Source organism: Brienomyrus brachyistius, chromosome 18, assembly GCF_023856365.1.
Source record: "Brienomyrus brachyistius isolate T26 chromosome 18, BBRACH_0.4, whole genome shotgun sequence".
In the NCBI taxonomy this organism is placed as follows: domain Eukaryota; kingdom Metazoa; phylum Chordata; class Actinopteri; order Osteoglossiformes; family Mormyridae; genus Brienomyrus; species Brienomyrus brachyistius.
Genome location: NC_064550.1, coordinates 13,108,851 through 13,135,128, shown reverse-complemented (window position 1 = coordinate 13,135,128; position 26,278 = coordinate 13,108,851). Strand labels below are relative to the sequence as shown.

Genomic DNA, 26,278 nt, shown 5'->3' with positions numbered 1-26,278 from the left:
TTTTGAATTAAGGCTGTTGGGGTGCCCCCTGTCCTGATGAGTGGGGATCTGACTTTCATTTCCATGATGTGTTTTTGTGGTTAATTGTGGGATTTCACTATGACTCCCCTGAAAAATTGTTATTGAAGCTTTATTTTGGTACCTAGATTGTTGGGATTTTTGAAGGTTTCTATGAGTAAATTGAGAGTGAAATTGAATATTTCGGCTGAAGGAAGGTGAAAAAAACATTTGCATTTCAATGGATGATCTGATTGCGGTTTTGGAAAGAAATGGTTGTTAGCAAAAAGAGTAAGAAATAAATGTCCTTTATTTTGTGAAAAAATTATTTATATGTGACATATGTAGATATGATTTGTTGATCCTGAAGCCGTTTGGGCCAGGTTCTACATTCTCCGCCACTTAATTGCGCTTAATTTCCAGGACCTGCTCTGCGGAGAATCATGCTCACCGTCTCAGTCTCACCGTGGCCCTGTGCCGCAAGTTATGTGGCAACATCGACTGTATTATAACACACAGCTTTTGCCCTCTTGTCAGCAGCCATACCACTTGCAGTTCAGGCTAAGTAATCCATCTGAAGTTAAGCAGGTCTGGGCCTGGCCGGTACTTGGATAAGAGATGATCTAGGAAAGCTGGAACAGGTCTAGGTGTGGCTGACAGGTTAGATCATCCAGTGGTCCGTATGAACCCAAATGCGCCCAGTGAAGTAAAAATTTGTGCCATCCTTCGAATGAGACATAAAACCGAAGTTCTGACTCGTTGAGGTGATAAAAGATCCCTGGGCATCTTTAGAAAAAGTTGGGGTGGTAACCCGGTGCCCTGGCTGAAATTGCCCACTGTAGCCCTTTCAAATCTGGCCCTACATCCCCTGTATCTAACTGGTGAAATCTCTCCTGCCCCTTTACCACCTTAGCTACTGTGTGGGGGCAGAATTGCTGCTGTTACATCCTCCATGCTGGTGGTTACTCTGGCTCCCAGTTGGTTCTGTAAAGCACAATGTAAATGTAACATTCATTCATTAAGCAGCTAGAATGAACAGACTTGAAATTACTAGAGGTTCGTATTGTTATTCAGAATCAGAAGATTTCTTTCTTTAGCGATCAATTGTCGACACACCACAGCACACAGTGCACAACAACGAAATGTGTCCTCTGCATTTAACCCATATGTGACATAACAGGGGGCAGCTAATGTAGCACCTATGGAGCTACGCTAGGGGGCGGTACCTTGCTGGTTAGAGATTCAAACCTGAAATCTTCCAATTGCAAGCATGCTTCCCTAACCATTAAGCCACCACTGCCCACAATCAGAACCAGTATTGCTGCTGACCATTAAGCAACAAGCTGAGTTGGGTTGCTATAGTTAACAACATCACATTCATTTGATGCAGCAGACACCACCGGTAACACATCATTTTCCGGAGCTTTGATTTTCACTGGTGTCTCAAGTTGTACTTCAAGTCCGAATGTGCTTTCGGTTCAGGACCACATGCATGTTCTTGGTCAGAGTTTCATAAGCACTTTGTAAAGCATCTGAAAGGTTCTGAGGTTCCAAATCACTTAATTTGGCTGACTTACGGACCAGTTTACTTCTAATATGTATCTCTGTACTTGTAGTAACCATCACTGATGATCTTTCGGGCCAAGGAGCATGATGAATTAGGATTCCCCAGTGGGACAGAAAAAGGTAATGGGACCATAATGGAAGATATACGAACTGGTGTTTTTCCAGACCAATAAAAAAAGAACTGAACTAGTACAGAATTGCATCAAACTGAGAATGACACGCAGACACCGAAACAAAATTATGTAGCATCTTAGCTTAATAATGTTTGTGGAAGTGAAAGGATTTTCCTCAGCTTCATTAGGGTAACCCTGTCGGAAGCTAAATCGGAAATGTGGCATTCAGCAGAATTTAGCAGAAAGTACAGGGTATTTGAATGGCCTTAAAACAGTGTCTGAAGAGTATGTATTCATTGACCATGTTTTCCCTATATTCATAAAGGTTTATTTATGACATATTTTATGACTGCATGACAAGTTTATACACACATACACCTATGTGTGTATAAACTTGTCAAGTTGCTAAATTGCCCGTAGGTGCGCATGTGTGAGTGAATGGTGTGTGAGTGTGCCCTGCGATGGGCTGGCCCCCCATCCTGGGTTGTTCCCTGCCTCGTGCCCATTGCTTCCGGGATAGGCTCCGGACCCCCCGCGACCCAGTAGGATGAGCGGTTTGGAAAATGGATGGATGGATATATACTCGTTCTTCAAAGGTCTTCTTGTTTACAGCTTTTGTACAGAATATAAACTGTGTCGAGTTCATCAATGTCCCCGTTTGATTCAGCATAGATGACCATTGACATGCTGCAGTGTTTCAGTCTGAGATTGCTTGGGGTCACAACCAAACCCCACACAAAGCAGCGACCGTCACCATGTCCCACATAGACAGGCACAGTCCACTTTGCAAGGATTCTAGGACTCCGAGTGAAACTCAAACCCGAGTGTAGCTCCCAGATAATTACTTTGTGCGTGTTTCTATGCATGTCTGCTTTATTCATGATTTTTTATTATTATTTTTTGCTTGCTTTTGTAATTGCTGAACAACATATCATTGTGGCTAAAAAACAGGGATTTTTATAAAACACAATAGACATCTACACATAATTTGTCAGGTGCATTCTCCTGCGTTTTAATATTCCTACTGCATGTGTGTGAGCGTTTATTGGATTGCATGCGCCATTGACTTTGACCCCAAGGTGGCACTATTTTGCCGATAACTACCCATTGAAAATAAGGCTGTTCTGGTCACCAGGCGGAGGTCCCTGGACAAGCCCAGTATTGGTACATTGAAGGGAATGTATTTTCCATCTGTCCTGGGGATGATGATGAAGAAGAAGATGATGATGATGATGGTGGTGGTGGTGATGAAGACATCATCAATAGTTTCTGATATCTGACGTAGGGGCATCGTAACAACAACGATAGTAGAATGTACATCAAAACTATTTTGAAGATAGTCGAGGTCTCATTTGTATTATAAAAGCAAGATTTGTAGTGCTGTTAAATAAGATCACCGCTTGAAAATGTTTGTCTTTTTCCTGTCGGACAGACAAATATTAGATCTTCAATTGAATGATACTGATAGTGAAATATCAAAAAAAAATTAGAAAAGTTACATTTCGTCACATTTAGTAACCATTTATACAATTAAACAAAAAATCTAATATCTTCTGAGGAAAAAGTAAGTACAGCCCTACATTTATCACCACATTATACCTAAAAATTAGAAGCAGATGCACCAGATCAAGTAAAAATGTTTTGGTCATTATTAGACAGTAACTAAGAGGCAGAGCTTGTATAAACAGCTGGTCTGGGTTGGTCATAGCCTTCGAGGGACCATCATGCCAAGGTCACAAGAACTGCCTGGGTCACTGAGGGGGTAGACGGCCGACGATTATGAATGTGGGAAGGGACTTAAAGAAGTGTGTCTCAGAGGGGATGCCCTCTGGGAAAGTGCAACAAGCTTGCGCTAAATGTAGGACAGAGGTCTCCAACCTTAGGCACATCCTTAGAGGGGGGGGGGGAGAGAGAATAATACACCTAAACACCCACATGAGGGGCATCACTTCCTTCCAGAAGTAGGTGCGCTGGACAGGTGAGTCAAAAGTGGAGTTGCTCATGCCCGATTCCAGGTGTCATGTTTCCTGGAAAAAAAAAAAGGGTAAAAAAGTCATGCCAACTGTTTGAAGTGGGGATTTTTGATTTCCCAATACTGTTCAAATGACCGTTCGTCAAATTTGTTGAAAAAGACACATTGTTCAACTTTTTCACAGCACTCCCTAAATTAATGCATGCACGAATATTCACGTATGCGTTCATAAGTAGCTTAAACTGTTTTACAGAAACAGCGGTGCTTACAAACATGAGACTCCCAGTTTTACCCACTCGGTGTCACTTTATGGAACACACGTGATGATGAGGGCTGTGCATATGTACGCTTTTCCCGGCTTGCACTTCTCCGTTGCCGTTTTCTTACGCAACTTTACCACTTTCGGTCTGTTTTTCCTCTTTCGTTCTTCAGATGTTACGTCATTTAGCTGCTTGGCGGGCGACTGTATCCAACACGACTTGCGTCTACCTATTTTCTACATATAGTTTCTTGCATGTACTACTGAACACGATTTTACATTTCTTTACTAATGAAATTCAGGGCTGAGATGTCTATCATTCTTCTGATTGTTTCCCGGCATCAATACATTTTACGCGCTATAAATTCGTAGGTTTATTGCATACGTGGATCTGGAGGGGCAAAGGGTGGCCGTGGCCACTCTCGACTGAACCCCCCCCCCCCCCCATTGGCCAACCTCGTCGTATTTGCATTTTTGTAGTTAATATAGACTTTGATTTAAAACTCCTTTTATTACGTAACTGTATATCTCTATCCCTTACGATAAACCGATAAAGAATGAGCTCATAGTGCTGGTGAGCTAAACATGTGTTCTCAGAACAAAAGTAATGCAGAAGTTTACCTTAACAGCAAGAAATTTATATATTAAATGTGTATTTCGTAATTCCACCACTGTCTGAATTATAAGCGTTGTAGAGTTAAAACTTTTCAGTACATAGTCTTATTTTCTAGCTGCATTAAATTCATATTATTATTTAGGTCCCCCCCTCCCAAAAAAAGACCTCTGGCCCCACCCTGGATACTCACTGATTTATTGCGTAATATATCTATATATTTTTAAGTCAATTAGTTTACAAATTATTGTATTTACCGCTAACTTAAAAAAATGTTTATTGCGGAAGCCACTAAGTTCCGCACTTCTTAACTGCAGTATATGTTTATGGGGGGGTTACTTGTTCCTGCAGTAAGAAGTCAAACGCAGCTGCAGGTTTATCTTGCGTGAGCACGTGACCTTTGCGCGTAAGAACAAGGGAGAGAAATGCTTAGTACGGTGAAACGCGGGCGCGATTACACTGCAGTATTAGGTTTATCTCCCCTTTGTGGAAGGGCATTAAAACAACGCAGATTGCAGCTTTTTAACAGTGATGACATTTAAAGCAGTTATCCGCCTGATCCGTAAGGAAAGTCATAGTCTAAATATGCAGTGACTGGTAGGCAATAATATTTTTTTATTGGTGTGCTCAAAACACTGAGCCACAAAGTGAAATTAAAATGCAAGAAAAGACACAGTCCCACCGGTTAAACTCTCGAGGTTTCCCCTGCATTTATATAGCCTTAATATATCACGTCTTTTGTGTGACGGGAATCTCTCAGCGAATTATATTGACATATGCGCAGTATAAAACGCTCAAAAAAGAACAAGATCGCGTGAGCAATAGGTGTGCCTCCGGTCAAGCCCTGCACGTATAAGATATATGTTTTCAGATGCAAGTGACCTTGTTGACTGCTATAAAGTTATAACTATAGATCTCAGTCCTCTACTTCAGACCAATACAATCCACTTAGTCAAAATCTTAGCCAGACTCAAGGCTGAAGAACTATAAACTAGCATATGTGGTATAATAGGACAGTATGAAAGGTTGTGATTACCCTTCACACACATCTGTGATCTGAACCCAAAAAGCATCCTATAATCTAGAGCCTAAATATAACAGTGGTTAATCGGCTGATGACTCTGACAAGGATGCAGTTAGAAGATGAATGGATTTTTAATTACAATGTAAGTCTAGTCATTAATAAAAACGTAACCTGGGGTTGCAAGGTCTCAATCATATATTGCCATCTAAATTACAACAAAATAAGTTTCATACAGTACCGGTCAAAAGTCTGGGCACACCTGCTTGTAATGCATTTGTCTGTATTTTAGTTATGTTATTCACCTTATAGTAAAAGACAATGAAGTAATATATGTAAAAAATTGCAGTGAACAAGAGAAGCGTTCAACATCTGACAATGTTCTCATATTATAGGCTCCTCAAAACAGTCCCCTTTTGCTTTTCCCCTTTTGACATCCATGCAGACTCTTGGCTTTCTTTCCACCAGCTTCCTGATGTAGCGCCTGCAAGGAGTTTCCACAAGTTCTGGACACAAGTTGGTTACTTTGCTCTTAACTCTTTGATCCAACACACCCAAAAGCAGCTCTGTAAGGTTTAGGTCGGGGGGAGGGGGGGGGGGGTTGTGGAGGCCAAGTCACCTATCACAACACTCCATCTCTCTCCTTGTTTACAAGATAATGCTTACTACATACCCTCGAGGTGTGCTTGAGGTAGTAGTTGGCGAGCAAATGACTTTCATTTGACGTGTCCAGAATTTTGCCTGGTACTATATGTATAAGACATAATGGTGGACTTATGAAGTCAATAATACATGAACATCTGACTTTCAGACCTTGTAATATGCTGGTAGACAACGTACCTGTATAGTGTGGATTTCTTACAATGAAGGCATACTTTCAGGAGATACAGGCGATAGCTCCTGTCATTGTAGCCCGTGGCCTCATGCAGTGTGATTAATCTCTGCAATTACTGCAAGGCATGTGCCGCTACTAAGGAGACAAGCTGACCTGCAGAGGAGCAGGTCATTCCGCGGAGTCATAAAACAAAATCTAAATACGTTTTCATCATGAGGCGTCGGCCGGGGCTTTCCTCGATACAGAAAACATATTCACCTTCATCGCTAATGTCTTACCCATCTCCTCTGTGCTGCCTGATTAGCAATTTCTCACAAGTTCACTAAAAAAGTTACCTTTTTATTGTTGCGCACGGACCAATATAGCTTTAATAATGAGTCTTCGGTAGCAAGCGCGTCCAGCTCCGATGTAACAGGGACCGCTTCAGGAAAACATTCCTACCAACCGCCATTGCACTGAACAACAGTTCCTGTCATTGTCAGGCAGGGGCAGCTATAGTCTCTATAAGCTACTAATGTGACATTGCAGATTACTTACACACCACTTACACAGTACTAGTAATTATTCACACACTACGATACTCTTTGTGCATTATTTTTAAATGTTCAAATATCATTTCTTGCTTTTATAAATATGCCCGTTGTGAGGTATGTTATGTGATATTACATACAAAGCTGCTGAAATTAGAAAATTTCCCTCTAAGGGATTAGCGCGTTCTCTCCTCTCTCTAATAGGGCTTGTGCTGAAAACAAAGAACAATTAAGTTTAGATTAGATAAAACGTCAGATTGACACTGATGAAATTAGTCTAGGGCCATTGTACTGTATTCACTTTTAAGCATTGAACTGATTTTCTGTATTTTACCTGTGATTTATTACAATTGATATAATTCGGGCACCTGTAACAACATTCGAGACAACAAAGGACCTCTCATGTTGTTAAAAGAGAATTAGAAGAGAATTTACATTTCATGGCAAAATTACCTTCCATCCAGCCACGCGTCTTCTAACCGCCTCTACAATACAGTTTTTCGGGGATGTGGAGTTGATCCGAAGTAGCACAGGACAGGGGGAACCGGTTTACACCGGATGGGATGCAGGATTGTCAGCTTTGGTCAGCTGGCTGGCGTGAGATATTCAGATCGAAACAAGTCTGCACACACATTTACATGCATGTAACAGTTTTATTATCTAGTAAATAGTCTATAGGGTTTGCAAATTACCCCAACATTTTTATGTGGTTAACTTTAGGTTTATAATGGAATGATATAGATTTGTCGTCAAATTTCCTGCGTGAGTCTGAGAGCCTGAAATTCTGGGGATGCAGTGCCAAAACGACTGACAGGAGTAATTCAGACGGCGTCCGCCCACCCGCCGTTGTCCCGTTCAGGTTATCCTGGCTAACCCTTATTCCAGTTAGGGTCATTGGATATCAACAGGAGTTCCAGTATGTACGTTACGAAACAGTAGTAAAATGATAAGTTATGTTTAGTAACATAGGTGGGAAATCACATAAAAACGAACGTCGGTGTAAATGTCTTAACCTTTTTGGTGTGTGAGACGCTGAAAGTTCAGAGGGGGAGGTTTTGTTCTGGCGCAGTGCTGTTCTCGGGCATCAGCTGGCCAATGGTAAGGTGCTGCCGCCCGTACGACCTCCCGAGGCAAAGATAAAGCCTGGGAAACGCGCCGAAGGGCGGCGGGCTGAAGCACTGCGCGGCGGAAAGGAGCTCGTTCTCAGTGCAAGACGTCCCAAGACAAAAAAGACAGTTCTGCGTTTCCCGGGACTTTTTCTTCCTGTGACAGGTAGGACATTGAGGTAATGAGACGCGACGAGGTGATAGTCGACCTGAGATGTACTGTAACATACTCCAGCAGATGGTAGCTTTTGGGTATTCTAACAGTGGTAACATGTCGAGTTTGCCACCTCATTCAGTGCTAAATGAAGAATTTGTATCTTAATGAATCTGAAATGCACCAACCGTATCAAATGGTTAAATATATTGCAGATAATTATTCTGAGAATTGTAGTGCACTTTAAAACGTCATTTACTGTGGAGTAGCCTATAATGTGTATAGTTAGTTTATGTATGGTCACCCGAAGGACTTTTAAAAAGAAAACCAAGGTGTTTAAGTAAACTACTTTGACTGGAGGGAGCACATCTTGCAGTGAAGTTAGTCTTGCGTGGATGTTGCCATGACTGTGAAATTCATGAGCTCTGGTTTATCTGAACGAGTCATTTCCATCATGTTGAATTGTTCACCTTACAAATGAATAATTCCAAAGAATAATATGCATTCCTTGTTGGTATCAGTGAAATATTCACATACTTACCAAAATATAGCCACACTTTAACGAAATAATAAAAAAAAAAAACTAATGAAGTTTCCGCTAAATAGGAGGGATAAGGGCTTGGATTGTAGCGGCACCGGCTGAAACCGGCTGGGACTTAAAGACTGATCTGCGTTTATCTGTACAGAAGTTAGCTAGTCGGGGACAGATATATCCCGGGCCGCAATCCGCAGAGAACCTTTGGTTGTCCTTCTACAGATGAGAAGTATTCAGTTCAGTCCATTAGAGAAGAAGACTGACCTGCCAAAGTTCCCACAGTGTGCTATGAATGCCGATTCAACTGTCCCTTGTAATTAAACGGTTATCGGGTAGCTAGTTAAGAACTGTTAGCTAATCACCTGGAGAGTCATACCCAGGGGCGCATTAGGGGCATGGATACCCTGGCAGGGTCAGGGGGGGAGGGGGGCAGCTCTTTACAGGGGCCCTTCAGTATGTAAAGAAAGAATTTCGAGCAACAGTCCAGGTCATACCGATTATATTATTATAATGAGATTAAATTAATCAAACAATCCGCATTGATCAAAGCAATCTTTGAAATCCTTATTCAAATACATGTGTAGGCCTATACTGTCAGAAAAAAATACCAGTTTGTGCACAATTACTTGTCACTGGGATTGTACCCTCAAGGGTCTGCCAGTTGTACCCTAGCTGTAGATAAGTGTACCTTTTAGTCTAATGTAAGGCATACAAATGGTCCCTGAGGAATATTTTTGTACCATTGAGGTACAAAACTGTACCCGTACTGTACTTTTTCTGACAATGTATATGTATTTTTGAAAAGTGGAAATCTGAATAGAACAAATGACATGTATAAATGTGTCCTTGAGAGGTAAAGTGAGCTATCCCATAAAAACAAAGTTTTGAGAAAATGAGCTCCAAAGTTGAATTTTTAAAAAAAAAATCAGTGTGCCTATACCCTACAACTGATATATATCATAGGTAGCACAGAGGTATGACTTAGATAACAACAACTTATCCAATTGAAAATATTCAATAAAAAGGGCGTTGGGGTCAAAAATGTGGGATAGCCCACTTTACCTCTCAAGGGCACAAATATAAATGTGTATTTGGCTTGTGCAAAGTTCCCATAAGGGGACGGTGGTGTAGTGATATCTTGGTGTTTCCCTGACTATCATGTTAACCATGGTGGCCTCTTCAGTTAGTTGTTGTGTGTAGGGTTTCCTCGTTACTCAGGGTCTTTAAATCGTGGCTCCTTCTCTCCCCAGGTTCCTTAGCTCTGCTGCAGTGCCGCCCCCCCCCTCGCCGTTGGCCATGGCTCCTTCCTTAGCGACAGCCTTCTCGCGCCGCTGGTGGATGGCGGTGACAGCGGTGGTGGAGAACTTGCTCTTCTCTGCTGTGTTGCTGGGATGGGGCTCGCTGCTCATCATGCTGAAATCTGAGGGTTTCTATTCCTACCTCTGCCAGGAGCAAGGTAAGGAGGTGGGGGGGGGGGACTTTCATTACCCCTCCCAGAAAAAGAGGGCTTTATGGTAAACAGAACATCAGTCGTTGAGTAGCTGGAAATACAAGGGCTACGATTCAGGGTCTTGGCAGGAATTCCTAAGTTAACACTCAATGTGATTCAGACATCTTCAAGTACCCACAGATGCTAAAGAATGCTTAGAGAGGGTCTTCATTTGATTGTTCTTGGAGGGTCTTCCTACCGTACCGCAACGTGCATGTATCACTGCAACACCATTAATTACTGCCAGCTTTTAAATAGCTTACTAAAAAACATTTCAGTGTTTCTTTTGCATTGTTTGCATTTTATATAGTCTTTAGACTCATGGATCTGTAAAGAAATATGTTTTTTGGATAATCTTGAGGGTGCAGTAAGGTCATGCTCGCATTGAATGGAATTGGTGTGGTCTACTGATATGATGGCTTTGCTGCTGAGATACGTGGCAAAGACTCTGCAGTCATCAGGGCTTTCAGATCTCGTGGTGACGTCATCAATACTCGTGGTGGTACTTTCGCTGACTGAGTGAGAGACAATAGGCCCCCCTAGCTTCTTCCAGCACATTTCATCCCGTGTTACGGAGGATAAGGGTCATTAGCTTGAAGTGGTGTCCAGACTGCCGCCACTTGCTCAGGTTTAATGAGTCGCTGGATGAATGGTGGTTCGTGTGGAATGTGGAACAACATCTAGTTCAAGGTCGAACGAATGAGTTTATGGGTCAGAGTTCAGCAAATTACAGATCGACTGTCCAGATCTAACATTGCATTTATATCAAGTCTAATCTCTTCATATGAATTGTTCAGACAGACAATGGCCTTCTCCATCTTTTAAGGATGTTTATAACGTAATTATATAAGAATCAAGTAGCTCCACTCCTTTAGGAACATATAGTTCAGGATGTTGTGTAAGAGAACCCACTATAATGACTGAGTTTCTCTGCACTCTCTGGGGCATCCTAAGAATACTGAACCAGTTCTTGTTTTCACTTCAAGTTTGTAGGGATTTTCTGTACCAGGATTCAGACAATGCAGTGACATTGAGATCCTTAAACATATATGCAAGATACCTGCCATGCCAAAAGCACAGGCCTCCAGTGGGGGGGGGGGGGGGGGGGGGGTGAGTGAGGCTGGTAATTGCGGGAAGCACCTGTGTCCCATTAATGTAATAAGAGTTCTGTGACCATGAATCAGAAAGAAAGGGAAAGAATATAAATACTGCAAGGGATATTAAAGGGAGGCTCTGCGCTATGTAGGGATTTCATTCAAACCATGGTTTTCTGATCATTGTAGGCAATGAAAGGAATAGCAGTTTCCTTGAAATTATGTTAGTTCTTCTTTTTTTAGCCACGTGGAGCATTTACTAGAAGCTGCCTCGCTGCACATGTGTCGCCTTGCTCCTTGGCCTTTCGGGCAATTCGCAGCCTGTCAGCCGGTGCAATGGCTACGATTGCCTAATATCCTCTGGCTTATTTCCTTATTTTTCATTTTGCAACTTATGGTGGAGCACCTGGCTTGAACTGGTTTGGTGAAGGTGTTCGGCTGGGGTTAAAGTGCAGGCGTACGAGGCCTTTATGGTGCACGAGGGCATTGTGCTGATGCAGCGGCGCTTCTTATGAGAGCCCTTCCCTCAGGTGCTCTCCCTAGGGCGATCCTCACCTGGACACACAAATCCCAGTTACGCAAGGGTTAGTAAAGTGGCCGGTATCAGCTGTTCCAGCCGGTCTATCCTGGAAGATAAGCTTATTCTGCTGAACGGAGCTGTTCCCTCCTGCGCTTTCTTGCTGAAGTCGTGATTTCGGCAGAGTAAACAGCCATGTTCTTTTCCCCCCCTCGTCTGTGCCAGACGAAGGGATAAAGTTTGAAATTCCTCGTGCCTGTAAGTGCAGATAAGGCGATTTTTTTTTGACACCACCAGCAGGATGAGAGTGACTATAAGGCGGCCCCACCACCCTGCTGGGTGCATAGCTGAAATGTCAGTGCTTGGGGGGGTCATCCTGACAGCTGCTTTGCTGTGGTAGTCAGTACCCCCACCCTGGCCTCCCTCATAAATGATTCTACACCCTCGTTAGGGGGGCTTTGGCCTCTCTGTTTTTTTTTCAGCTCCCCCCAGAAAAAATTATTCTTCTAAATCCATTTGTTCTTCATTTTCATACACATTTTATGTGTGTGTGTATGTGTGTGTGTGTGTGTGTGTGTGTGTGGGGGGGGGGGTTAAATCCTAGAATTCCCCCTGTCCCCCACCCCCAAAAAAAACACCCAGCCAAACTGAACAGTTGACATGAGGTCAGCATCTACCTTTGATGTTGAGTGTTCAAAGTGTTCAGTGTTCTGCTCCCACTCCGGGGTCGATCTTTAGGAAACGCAGCTCATACTGCTTGACCAGCAGCAGGCTAGCTGAGCCTCAGCAGGAGAGACAGCCAATAGAAAAGATCCAGGTTTTTTTAAAAGCGCAAGAGACAAAAAGAGGGCAAAGAGGGACTCTTCTGCATGAGTCATTGTACTGTGGTCTTAAACAGAAAGTAGGTGGCATCTTCTCTGTTCTGCTATTGTCTCTATGGTTCAGACTTTGCTAATAAAGTACAGTCTTGCATCAAGTTACGCCTGATCCAGTCAAGTCCAGCCGATCACCTTCACCGCGCCAGTTCAAGCCAGGTACTATTGCGTAAGAGGTCCATAGTAAATAATATAACTGATTATTTACACTGATGGAGAGATTGGGGTGGCATGGTGGTCCAGTGGTTGGCACTGTTGCCTCACACCTCTGGGACCCGAGTTCGAGTCTCCACCTGGGTTACATGTGTGTGGAGTTTGCATGTTCTCCCCATGTCGTCGTGGGGTTTCCTCCGGGTACTCCGGTTTCCCCCCACAGTCCAAAAACATGCTGAGGCTAATTGGAGTTGCTAAATTGCTCGTAGGTGTGCATGTGTGAGTGCATGGTGTGTGAGTGTACCCTACGATGGGCTGGCCCCCCCATCCTGGGTTATTCCCTGCCTCGTGTCCATTGCTTCTGGGATAGGCTCCGGACCCCCCGCAGCCCAGTAGGATAACCGGTTTGGAAAATGGCTGGATGGATGATGGAGAGATGCCTGAAAGTGGGAGTAATAGGATGTTGGCAGGTATATCGCTTAGAGTAACAGGAGCAGGAGAATGGGCAGCGCTGCCAGCTGTAATATTACCCATTGTCCAGATCTAACTTCGATACAGTATGTATACAGTAATGTACAGTACTTCTATAAAGTTTGGCCATACCCATCCTTAAAAGCTTATTTGTACTATTCTTTACATTTTAGAATATTTATAAAGACATCAATGCTATAAAATAACATATATGAAATTAAGCACTGACCAAAAAATTTAAGTATTAAAAAAAATTGTTGGGTGGGGGGGGCAGCTCTATGGGTTGGGACTCAGAAGGTCGCTGGTTCAAATCCCTGGGTCAGCAGTGTGATCCCCCCCATTGGGCCTGGACCAAAGCCCTTAACCCCAATTGCTCCATGGACTGGCTGACCCTCCATTCTGCTCTAACCCAGTTCCATGAGATGGCCTCCTGGGATGCTTTTCCAGCTGTCCTGAAGGAGGTCCCACATATGCTGAGCTCTCATTGGCCACTTTTCCTTCACTCTCTGGTCAAACTCCTCCAACCATTTCTATTGTGTTTAGGTCAGGTGGCCAGATCATGTGATGAGACACTGTCGCTCTCCTTTGTAGGCGGCTTGGTGTGTCCAAACTATTGACTGATACTGTATATGTGATGGAGAACTACAATATTGAGATATGCCCCAATCTGACTTGCATTCAGTGGTCCTGGTCCCAAATGAAAACACAAGCCGATGCAGGACTTTTTAATGTGCCTTAAATCTTAATCTCTGTCTCACCTGACAGGGAACAGCTCAGCTGCGAATGTCACGGTGCCCCCTCCAACACAAGCTGACTACCTGGACTATGAAGAGCCCAGTGATGGCCAGGTGCGGGAGGCGGTGGGGGAGGAGGGCAATCTGCGCATGAACGGCTGGCTCATCTGCAAGGAGCAGGACGAGATGCTGAATCTGGCCTTCACCATGGGTTCCTTCCTGCTCAGTGCCATCACACTGCCCCTCGGTATCGTCATGGACAAGTATGGCCCACGCAAGCTGCGGCTTCTCGGCAGGTGAGGGGGCGGGCAGGTGGGAGGGGCCTTGGGGAGGGGCTCATCGAATCTAGTTTGAGTATTGGGTCATGTGACTGCAAGGCCGTTTTGTTGGCATGATTCTCACCCCACTGCCCTGTGTGCTTTTTCAGTACCTGCTTTGCGCTGTCCTGCCTTCTGATAGCCTACGGGGCCAGCAATCCAGATGGTACGCCAGTGTCCCCTCTGCCGCCTGCCTCATTCACACTGTCCTTCTGCCCCACCTCTTTAAATGTCTCCATCCAGGTCTAATCCATAGACTTTAACCCTACCTCTAACCCTAGTGTACATTGCTAACCTTCTGAACAGATGCTTTCAATTTATCATCCTTATGGAGAAAGTGTGGTTCAGCAAATTAATGTTACAAAAGGCAACACAGGGTCGTGTATAGCTCAGCAGGTTATGACGCTGTGGCTGTGATCGGGAGGTCACCGGCTTAGATCCCAGGGTTGGCAAAGTGCTGTCGCTGTTGGGTCCTTGAGCAAGGCCCTTATCCCGCAATTGCTCCAGGCACTGTCAGACCTTGCTTTCGCAACTGTACATCACTGTGGATGAAAGCGGCCGGATGAAGAACTGCCACAGTGCACCACCAACAGGCAGAAGCCTTGTACTGCAGAGCATAACTTTAATAGAATGAATCTAGACATGACAATATGTTCCAACAGTCGGTACTTGGCATGTACAAAAGCACCTTCAGGGTCGGGGGGTGAAATCTCACCCCCTGCTGTGCGGGTGTGGAATTGCATGTTCTCCCCAGATCACACAGGGTTCTTCTGAGTACTCCAGTTTCCTCTTGTCCTTAAAAGACAAGCTCCAAGCCCCCTCTAATGGATAGATGACTGCAGTGTATATCTTTTGGTGTTTTGATTTATTTATTTTTTTTGCTCTCACCTAAGATATATTCCACATCACTTATGTATCTGGACATTGACTGGTAACTTGTTATGACGTAAGGCTGTCCTAGCGATTGCTTAAAGGATTTACTGAATCCTCTGCTGGAATTTGAACCTTACAAGGTTAAGGGGGGGGGGGTCATTTTGCGTAACCTGCTGACATTGTTAGCATTGTTTGTTATATATCCTGAGGGCACAGCAGCAGCTTTGACTGTTTCAGGGGACGAATGTAAATTCCTTGCCGCTGCTTTTCCGGCATTTCTGGATTGACCATTAATCTGCCTGTTCCTCCCATCTCGTCCCTGCAGACCTGTCTGTGCTGATCTTCGTAGCTCTGGCCCTCAATGGCTTCGGGGGCATGTGTCTGACCTTCACATCTCTTACTGTGAGTGGCTGGGCACATTGCCCCGGGGTGTGATGGTGTTCGGAGGGGAAGTTCTGTTCGGAGTTGACCGAGGCCCCTGCCTCCATGTGCTTGTTTAAGTTTTGCGTTTGTATTTATTTTTTGGCCACACTCAAATACAAAAGACAGTAGAAAACAAGGCAAGATACAGGCAGTACGAGTCAAGAAACTACACAGTACAGAGCCACACAGGATGAAATAAATATAAAACAAAGACAAATAAAATTAGATTGAACTGAATCAAATATTTATAGTTTAGTTCTATCTCCTAGGTATTTGCATGAGAAGACAAAAAGAAGGCAGAGTGACCCATTGACGGTCATCTATAGAATCTGTTTAATGTAGTGGACAGAATTATGCTGGGTATGGTTTTCTGAATAATTACACACACACACATACACACATTGGCATAGCGGAAGGGAAAAGTGGAGGCTGAGAGAGAGAAGACTAAATCAAAGGCCTTTGTTTGCGGATACCGAGCTGGAATGAATGTCTTTGTGTAGCGTCCACACTGCGGACATTATCCCATGGGCTGTTGGTGTCCACAAAGACATCTGGGTGATATAACAGCCGTCCACTAATGGGGTCTCTGCGTGTGCTCTTGGTGCCCAGCTTCATGGTGCCGCCGGCCCGTCGGGGCATACAGGACTCGCCCTGGCAGCACATCGCCAGCCAAGCGGCTGCGGTCGTCGGGGTCGCAGCCTGGCAACAGCCTTTTGATGATTCAGTTCCGTACATTCCAGATTATTCCGGTCAGGGCTGGCAAACACCATCTGCTATAAAGGTGTCAGGCCTTCCCCCCCGCCCCACATACGCACACTGCTACTGCACCCCCCCCCCCCCAGTCAGGCTGCACTCCTCTTTGTTCCCTCGACATGCATGATTTCAGTCCTTCTACACTCAGTGTTTTTCACCCCCATGAGCTTGTGCCTGTGGACCTTATGCTTGGATCCTCATGCCCAGTAGGTGGCGCTACAGTGGCAGCAGCACAAGAGGATTTTCAGGTCCCGTGTGAAATTCTTCTGATTAGCTGGCTGTAATGTGTAACTCAGGCCTCCCATCCCCCCTGCTCGCCTGTTTACATTTGCGAGTAGGGTACACCCTGTGCCCTCACTCTCAGGAAACAGAGCGAATTAGCAGTCAGGATGAACAATACCTCTGGTTCTTTGACTGTCAACATCTCTGTGGGCAGATCAGGGCTCAGGGTTTCCTGTGCGGTTTGTCCTGTGGGCACGATTCTTACAGGTGCCAGCCATTGTTATTGCACTTTTTGGCCAGTGGGCGGCTACGTGTTTAGTACAGGTTTCCTCCACTATCTGAAAGCAGAACATTCCCATGAAGCCTTTCATAAGCTGAAATGGCATGAACCGAAGAAACTGTTATAATTAATTTTGGGTCCCAGACCCAAAAATAACGTATCAAATCATACCAAATAACACATAAAACCTAAAATAACACTAACATATAGTAAAAGCATTAATAATGCAATAAAAACAAGGCCTACATAAAGTATACATTAATAGCAAACATTATATGGTAGCAAACATTATAATTGTATAATCATCCCATAAAGGGCGGCATGTGGGTTCGGTGGTTGGCTCTGTTGCCTTGCATCTATGCGATCAGGGTCGAGTCTCCGGCAGCGTTCCATGTGTGTGGAGTTTGCATGTTCTCCTTGTGTCATCTTGGGGGATCCTCTGGGTACTCTGATTTCCCCCCTATAGTCCAAAAACATACTGAAGTTAACTGGAGTTACCAAATTTCCCCTAGGTATGGGGGGTGTGTGAGTGTGCCCTGTGATGGCTTGGCAGTCCATCCTGGGTTGTTCCCTGCCTTGTACCCATAGGCTCCAGCCCCCCCATGACCTTGAGTTGGATAAGCAGCTACAGAAAATGGATTGATGGAATCATGTGATGTTCGGTATTAAAGGATACTAAAATTTCCTTCTGGATCAATAAAGCATCTATCTACTTATGGAGCTTATGCATGTTCCATGAATGCACAATGAAGGTGCAGTTAATGCAAAGTGCTACTGAATGTAGTTCCCGGGGAGGGAGTAGGGCGGCGCCAGTCTCATTGCTTGGGGCTTTATACTGTAACAGCTCACTGCAAAAGAAACACTAAGCGCTAAGCTATACTAATGAGGTCTTTCATAAGAGCAAAGTGGTATAAAGCGAACTTTGAAAACGTGGGGGGGGGCACCTGTACCTGTTACAGGGGCTCTCAGGCTGTTTACCGCAGCCTTTCTTCATATCTCAATCCAGCTGCCCAACATGTTCGGAGACCTCCGCTCCACATTCATCGCCCTCATGATTGGCTCCTACGCCTCTTCTGCCGTGACCTTCCCCGGGATTAAGGTAAAGCTCGCAGATGGCTACCATTTCACATTTCACAGTTTGGGTGAATTCAATTCAGAGTGATTTCATATCCTGCCCACTACCGGTGCAGCATCATGTGTAACATAATATGCAGCCGCAACATTTTTATTTTCAATTAAACAAAGCGAAGTAACATTGTGGAGTTATCTGCCTTATTGAGACAGGAATCGATTACCAAAAATGAAAAGTTTCACTAATAGTGCAATAGTAACCATCTGTCCATAACACCCAGGGTGTAGGAAGGAATTCTGGGACTCCGGCCAAAATCCCAGAACAGGCCCAAGAACACCCCATCATCCCAAACACACATCTTGCAAAAAGGAAAACCAGTATGCTTCTGCTCCTCTAGGTGATCTACGACCTAGGTGTGACCTTCATCACCATCTTGCTGACGTGGGCAGGCTGTGCTGGCCTTGTCTACATCAACTGTTATTTTAACTGGCCGCTGGAGCCCTTCCCTGGGCCCGAGGACATGGACTACACGTGAGAAACACGCACAAGTGTGACCACATGTGAAGCCATGTACAGGCATACATCACTACATACTGACAGAAATGCACTCACATAGAGGTATAACCATCACAGATACACATGTACACAATGTGTGCCAGACATATGAACATACATGTGAGAATCATACAAGCATGATAGCAGAAACTTAGCTCCAGACTCAGTTTATGTACAGCTTACCCTAACACTCCGCTAAGTCTTAGGTAAACCAGCTGCACAATGCTAATTATTCTGATTTCATCTTAAGTGGAAAGCTGACTGAGTCCACATGCCTTTGGCGATTAGATGCATGCATTCCCGCTACGTTCCGCAAACATCCCTAAACGTTCCTAAGCGTTTCGTCTCCCATGTGCTTCAACAGGAGTATCCAAAGAGGGTGTCTGATGTGTGGATATTGGTACTAGTGAGATCAGCGGCTATTTAACCTCACCCTGCAAATCCCTTCCATCGCTGCCGACTCTCCTGCCTCACACATGCCTTTCCTCACTTCTTTCACTCTGCAGTGTGAAGATCAAGTTCAGCTGGCTGGGCTTCGATCACAAGATCACAGGGAAGCAGTTCTACCAGCAGGTGACCACCGTGGGGCGGCGTCTAAGCTTGGCGAATTCCCTGAAGCAAAGCCCCCGCGACCTGTCTGTCCTGGAGAGGGACAAGCTCTGTCTCTCCACCATGGACCTGGAGGTCCAGTGCAAGCCACCAGAGGAATGTAAGAGCCTGAATATATGCCTGCAGACCAATTTTTCCAGTACTGGTGTGGATTTTAAGGAGATAATTATACCAATACCCAGTCATAATGGCTGGTGTTTCATGTGGTCAAGAATTAAACACAATACTGATTGAAGTGATTATTTCGGAAAACTCAAATAGCAGAAACTCACAATGTCTTAAAATAAAATTACATAAAAGAAGCCACTAATTCAATAAAATTTTACTTAGCTCCTTTCACAACAGTCACCCCAAGGTGCTTTACATGGGTGTGTTGTGATACATACTGCAAAAAATGCCCTTTCAAATTTAAGATTAAACTGTCTCTTTTTTTGAGGCCAAAAAACTAGCAAACTTATCTGTCAGTGCAGTAAGAAAATTGTGCTTGGTAAGATTTCCTAAAATAACAATATGCCTGAATGCAAGCAAATTAATCTTATTCCTAAGATGTGTTGTTAATCAGTTTATTAATGAAATTAGAATTTGTCTAAATATAAGAAAATTATACTTGCTTAGATTTTCTTTTTTTTTTTGCAGTGCATTACAACACCATTAGGACAGAATAATACAAAATAGGAAAAAGGAAAGACAAAGAAATGAAAGAGAAAGCCAGATAACAAGTGACACATCTGTATGGTGACTAAATCAGACGTCGGTTACTGGTTCTAAGCGCTTATTTCGCCCGTTTTCCCTCCAGCCAAATCATTCATGCACAGCCTGTTCAGTCCCATCTTGCTGCTCAGCCTCGTCACCATGTCCGTCACGCAGCTGCGCCTCATCTTCTACATGGGCGCCATGAACAATATCTTGGAGTCGTTGAGCGACGGAGACCTCAATGTCGGTGGGTCCTCATGCTCGATGCCCCATTTGGCCTCCCCTGTATCCCCTCATCAACATTACAATGCAGAAACCCTGCACCTGCTTTTTTTCCTGCCATGTCCAGTCTGTCAGTATTGAATTCGGCTGTCCGCCGTACTGCCTGATCTAAGAGGTTCCGCTGGCTGATTCTGATGTTTCTCCTTTCCCTTTGATCGCCCTCCTTCCATGTCATGGTGCCTTCCCGTACAGTGGAGAGGATGGAAGTGGGTGAGGCCGCAGGCTTGTGTTTAAGTTTTAGCCAGATACACCTGCAGCTCGCCACGCTGTGTCTCTGTCGTTACGTCCAGTGTCATCAATAGATGTAGAGCCTGCTAATCTTCAACCGCTGCCCTAACCTCTGTCTGGACGGTGCACATGAGCTACGTACTCCAGAGAAAAACAACCTCATCACCTCCATCTACTTTGTTTGCGCATTCAGTAGAAAATAACATAATGAGAGCAAAAGGATCCGCCGTCGTCAGCGTAGAGCCTATCGCTTATTAACCCAGTAACCTCATTATCCTTGTGCCATTAATGACCCCGTCTCTCTCTCTCTCTTTCAGTGAGCATGTACTCTTCCATCTTCGGTGTGCTCCAGCTCCTCTGTCTCATGACCACGCCGGTCATTGGCTACATCATGGACTGGAAGCTCAATGAGTGTGACGATGGGGACTCTGAGGAGAAAGAGGCCATCAAGTGAGTCTCCTGCACTTCCATGTCTGTCCACTAGATGGGGCGTTCACATTACTTTTCTTACTTTGGCTGAATTTTTGCAAGACATTGTGAACAGGGGAAAGTACAGTGTGCCTCCAACAAGAGATCAATTTCCAAATAGTGTAGTATTTTCCATCACATCCTCATTATTATAATTACATGATCCATCTTCTTGATTTTATATGATGACTGTAAGTGAAAATGTGGTAGTCTAACCCAGGAGTGCCACTAGAGATTGATGAAAGCGGGGGGGGGGACCTTTACTAGGCGGTCTGATGGAGATGGTCCACATTAATTAAAATAATTAGTGTATATTTATTTTGGTGATTAAAGAACAGTAACAGTCTTGCGGGGCTTGTGCGGTGTTTACGTCTGACCAGTAATGGATGCAATTTCAAACTTCTCCTCTTGAAATTTCAATCTCAACGGGTCCTGTTCAGGTTCCAGCTGAACGTGCTCTGGCCAGTACAATCATATAACACGCAATTCTTCTGCCTCCCACTCCCCCCCTGCCCCCCCCCCCCCCCCCAAACAAGGGATTTGGTACAACCCAAAAAACGTGACCGGCAGATCCAAAAGGTCACCAATGCCACGCGGGCCTTTGTCATCACCAACATGCTGCTGTGTGGCTTTGGGGTCACTTGCCTGGTGCCAAACCTGCCTCTCCAGGTGAGCACAACCCTTCCCCCCGCCGGAAATACTATGACCTTACCTGCTGTTCAATATACTTCAGCTTCTATATATATATATATATATATATATATATATATAGGAGAGCCCACACCACCCTACCGATTTGCCACACTGTCACTAATAAACCCCCTTGGACTAAGGGATGTCAGTCTGAATGAACACAGCATCATCACCCCCTGCTGGCCACAATATGTACTTATTATTGTACGTAAATCATTGAGTTTTCAGGTCCTTGCGAGACTGAATGAATCAGAATGCAGCGCACTGATATTTGACTTATTCTGATTCTGTGACAGATTCTCTCATTTATCCTTCACACCGTTGTAAGAGGGTTCATCCATTCTGCCGTCGGTGGACTCTATGCAGCTGTGTAAGTGTCTCAGACACACTTTCACACAAGCGAGCGCTTGCACACACACACGACTCAACATATTCTGTTCTCTTATCCCTTCCTCTCACTTACACGCGACTGTTCTGACTCTGTCTCGCATGGCATAAATCGGGAGAGTAGGGCTGGTGACTTGCAGGCCAGAGGTTCCACTCATTTTTATTTTCGCCAAGCTCTCAATTAATTAGCCTGGATTAGCGCTGGCTAAATGAATTTGCACAACAGAAGTTACATCCAATATGATTAGTACTGAGGGTGTGTCTATTTGCTTTCATTAAGAAATCCCATGAGTGTCAAACTGCCACAGTTGCATTTTTACTAACAAAATAATTTCCTGCTAGATTTTCTTTAAATAGAATGCCAATATTGCCATTGTACCCAGCAGATACAATGAAATTCAATAAGAAGTCCCTGGGTGACATGCAGAAAAAAAGCAGACAGAAATATAGAAAATATGTGCACACAAGTATGTAAATAAATCTGTGAAACATATATAATTATGTTCCCCAAAAACGATGCAAAATCCAAGCAAAGGCTAGTATGTTTACATTGCATTCTGGGTAATTGTTGATGTTTTTGTCCATGCCTCTCTGTGCAGATACCCGTCCTCCCAGTTTGGCAGCCTGACTGGGATGCAGTCCCTGGTGAGCGCCCTGTTCGCACTGTTACAGCAGCCGCTTTTCATGGCCATGATGGGCCCGCTCAATGGAGACCCGTTCTGGGTGAGTTTCCTGCACACACACACACACACACACACATGCACGCCCATGCGCGCGTGTCGTCTCGTGACGGCTCCCTTCCTGCACACACACACACATGCACGCCCATGCACGCGTGTCGTCTCGTGACGGCTCCCTTCCTGCACGCAGGTGAACGTGGGCCTTCTGGCGTTGGGGCTGCTGGGCTTCTGGCTGCCCCTCTACCTGATATGTTTCCGACGGAAACTCATCCGCAAGAAACAGGAGCGGGATGACGAGGCCAAGATCTACGTGAAGATAAACGGCAGCAGCTCACCAGAAGCCTTTGTGTAGCACGGTGGGAGAACACACACATAAGAGCGGTGTTCCTCACCGATACGACTTACTAACCACCTATGTCCTAATCCGGCTTAGTGAGTGTGATTCTCACTGATATACAGATACACACTCCACACTCTGTGTGTGTGAAGTTTCCCTTTGAAGCATGCCTAGAGCATAAACCTCACATGATGCTACACACACACAAACACACAAACATGCCTCCCTGATCAGAAGCACACAGAATGGATATTATTGTTGTCATGGAAACTAATGAAACTCACGGACATGAGGCAAGGACTGAAGAGAGGACAGAAAGAGAGAGTGAGCTAGGGGTGACACCAAAAAAATTAAGTTTCTCCTATACCCCCGTAATTTGAAATGAATCTGAGTGAGAGGAGGCAGCCATCTCTCCAAATGAAACTGAGTGAGAGGAAGCAGCCATCTCTCCAAATGAAACTGAGTAAAAGGAAGCAGCCATCTCTGTGTGTTCTGTTGTTGTCCTGATTCATTCATACATAACGGGAAGTGTGTAGCTCCCTAACAGATTAGGGATCTGTGCCAGTGTAATTAAATGTAATAAAGGCTGACATCGTAATTCAGTTGGCCTATCAGCAAGTTCCCTGAGTGCCCTCTCCTAAATCAGCCCTAAGTTTGGTCAGGATTCCATCAGTAGGAGGCCTTTTATAAGTAAATAATTCAGAGTTTGTCAGTGGATTATTCTCTTGCAACAAGTTAATATAAAACAGTATATTTGTTTGTTTTCCAAAAAAAACTAAAAGGTAAAAAAAAAAGTCATACTAATGTGCAAACCGAAACATGTTCTTCTTCCTTCTCTAATTCTCTCACGCACACTTGCTAACCATCAATCTGCATCGATAAAAATACAAGTTTAAGCCAAAGGCTGCATTTAGTGATTGTGTGGGAGGGAGAGAGTGGAGACTGGTAGAGGAAATGAGGAAGAAAGACAGAAAGATCCAAGAGAGATGAGTTTGAGTACATATCTTACACTAAACATTCATCCCAATATCACTTACATAATCTATTTTAATGGAAATTATTTATGTCAGTATATTGTTGTCCAATGCAGCGTGTACATGCATTTTGTAGCTGTTTATCTTTACATGGTAACCAAATGGGCCTAAATCCTATTGTGCCATTGAGTTGGAGCGTTGCTGAAGAGTTTCCAGATATGTAAACATGACTATCTGTACACTTAATAAATCATTGTGGGTGTAAGTGGCTGATAAGTGAAAATTAATTAAATAATATTCATATTTGCGTTTAACTTGCACAGTTGAATGACTAAGGAAATCAAAGGGGTTTCCTCGCCTTTCCTGCCTGCTCGGATTGGGTAATTGCATGGTAATTACTGAAGCACAGCTGTGCCGAGAATAACTGTGTTCGGGTCGGACAGGGTGTTTTTGGTGTTTGGTAGTTTCATGTGGGGGCCCGTTAGTGACACTATCCCCCAGAGGTAACACTGCACGAGATACATTTCAAATATGTACTTTGTCTGCAGCTCTCTTAAGGTTTTACTTCCTTTCCTTTCCTTTTTTTTTTTTTGACGTGATGGTATATCCATGTTTATGTTGCTTTTAGGGTTTTTATACAGTAATTCTTCAGCATTTCTTCTCTATTTTAATCGCAGCATTCATCACCTCAGGTGATGGTGGCACCAGGGAAAGTAATATATTATTAACTGTTTAAGTGAAAGTATAAAATATATTTAAGCGTGTATTTTTTGAAAACTGTGTTATACATATTGATTACTGCCACTTCAATTTATATTTACTGTAAATTATATATTTTGCTAAAATGACAAATACTGTATGGCTGTGGCAATTTGTAAGATATGTATAATTTTTGGCTTCTTTAAATATGAAGTTTTTCTAACATATTTAATATTTTGTCCATTATAAAAAAAAACTTTATTTGTCAATGTTCAAATGACAGACTGGTAAGTGTTTTTTTATAATGGCAAAGGGCCTTTGTCTGTACTGGAATTGATGGTGTTTGTGGTGGTATAAACATTTACAAAAACACCAGCACAACAGTTTCCTGAGTCTTTGTGCTTCACTCTCATGATTTCATGACAGTCTGATATAGAGTATTTTGTTTTGCCTATTAATATGTAATTATTTTTTCTTTTATCACTTGATAGAACTGAACTATAAAGAAAAAATAAATATTATGAACATTTAGTCAACATGTGTTTATTTCATAATCTTTGCAATGGGGTAATTTACAGAATAGAAATACATTATTAAAATTCAACATACCTTTATACTAGACTTTCCAGTTTATCCATCCCAAAGTGCTTCAAGATTTAGCAAGGGCAGCTTTAGTAGCTGTCATAACAATGATTAATGTTATGTAATATGCAGCTAGAAGACGAGGTCCAGTCAGGAGACAATGTATCTGTGTTGTGTTGATCTATTCCCCCCAAAGTTGTGCAGTGCCACATTTCTTGAATCCATCCATCCATCCATTTTCCAAACCGCTTATCCTACTGGGTCGCGGGGGGTCCGGAGCCTATCCCGGAAGCAATGGGCACGAGGCAGGGAACAACCCAGGATGGGGGGCCAGCCCATCGAAGGGTACACTCACACACCAGTTACTCACGCACGCATTCCTAGGGGCAATTTAGCAAGTCCAATTAGCCTCAGCATGTTTTTAGACTATGGGGGGAAACCGGAGTACCCGGAGGAAACCCCCATGATGACATGGGGAGAACATGTAAACTCCGCACACATGTGACCCAGGCGGAGACTCGAACCTGGGTCCCAAAGGTGTGAGGCAACAGTGCTAACCACTGCACCACCATGCCGCCCCCTATTTCTTTGAAAAAAATCTGGGATGTTTCGTTGCACACCAGTTAGCACTGCTTCCTTGCACGTCCAGAACTTAGCTTTGTAAATCACAATAGTATGGAATCAAAATGCAATGTGTTTGTTGGTCATTCTTGGTGGGAACAACATAACTGAAGTTAACTAAGGTTTAAGTGAATTAAAATTTAAAAGGATAAATGATTAATATTACAGCTGTACTTAAAATGGTCTGCAGCTAATGGTAGCAATTTCAATTAAATTAAATTCCGTTTTCGCATTAGCTGTTAATGTACTATAAAATCATTGTCTGTGAAAATGTCATATGTCCACACGAAAGAGATCACTGGTTTGAAACAAACACACAGAGTGAATGTGTTTAGCGAGGCTTAATTACAAGAAAAATCTTGACTGCCACAGTGCGCATTTATCTGTGATTGGGGGGGATAATTAAAAACGTCCTCCTTGATGACATCACCAAGGCCACCAGTGAAACCTCCGTATCCGAGGTTTCAGCAGGAGCAACCCTCCTCACCTGACGTCA

The 26,278-nt window shown here is 43.8% G+C and overlaps 1 protein-coding gene across 3 annotated transcripts; it reads left to right on the top strand.

Moving 5' to 3' along the window:
• The first annotated feature begins 7,936 nt into the window (after window positions 1-7,936).
• On the top strand, window positions 7,937-25,022 carry slc43a2b (solute carrier family 43 member 2b). Of its 3 annotated transcripts, none has more exons than XM_048984660.1 (15): window positions 7,937-8,191; window positions 9,952-10,157; window positions 14,066-14,330; window positions 14,462-14,517; window positions 15,550-15,626; window positions 17,909-18,001; window positions 18,372-18,505; window positions 19,036-19,238; window positions 19,935-20,078; window positions 20,306-20,323; window positions 20,659-20,791; window positions 21,346-21,478; window positions 21,799-21,872; window positions 22,489-22,612; window positions 22,760-25,022. In XM_048984660.1, exons 2-15 carry the CDS (start codon window positions 9,998-10,000, stop codon window positions 22,919-22,921), a joined length of 1,776 nt encoding a protein of 591 aa, XP_048840617.1. In that variant the 5' UTR covers window positions 7,937-8,191; window positions 9,952-9,997; the 3' UTR covers window positions 22,922-25,022. The 3 variants fall into 3 exon arrangements, with proteins under 3 accessions (XP_048840617.1, XP_048840615.1, XP_048840616.1); XM_048984658.1 differs by having other exon boundaries at window positions 8,043-8,178; XM_048984659.1 differs by lacking the exon at window positions 20,306-20,323 and having other exon boundaries at window positions 8,043-8,178.
• The last annotated feature ends 1,256 nt before the right edge of the window (window positions 25,023-26,278 follow it).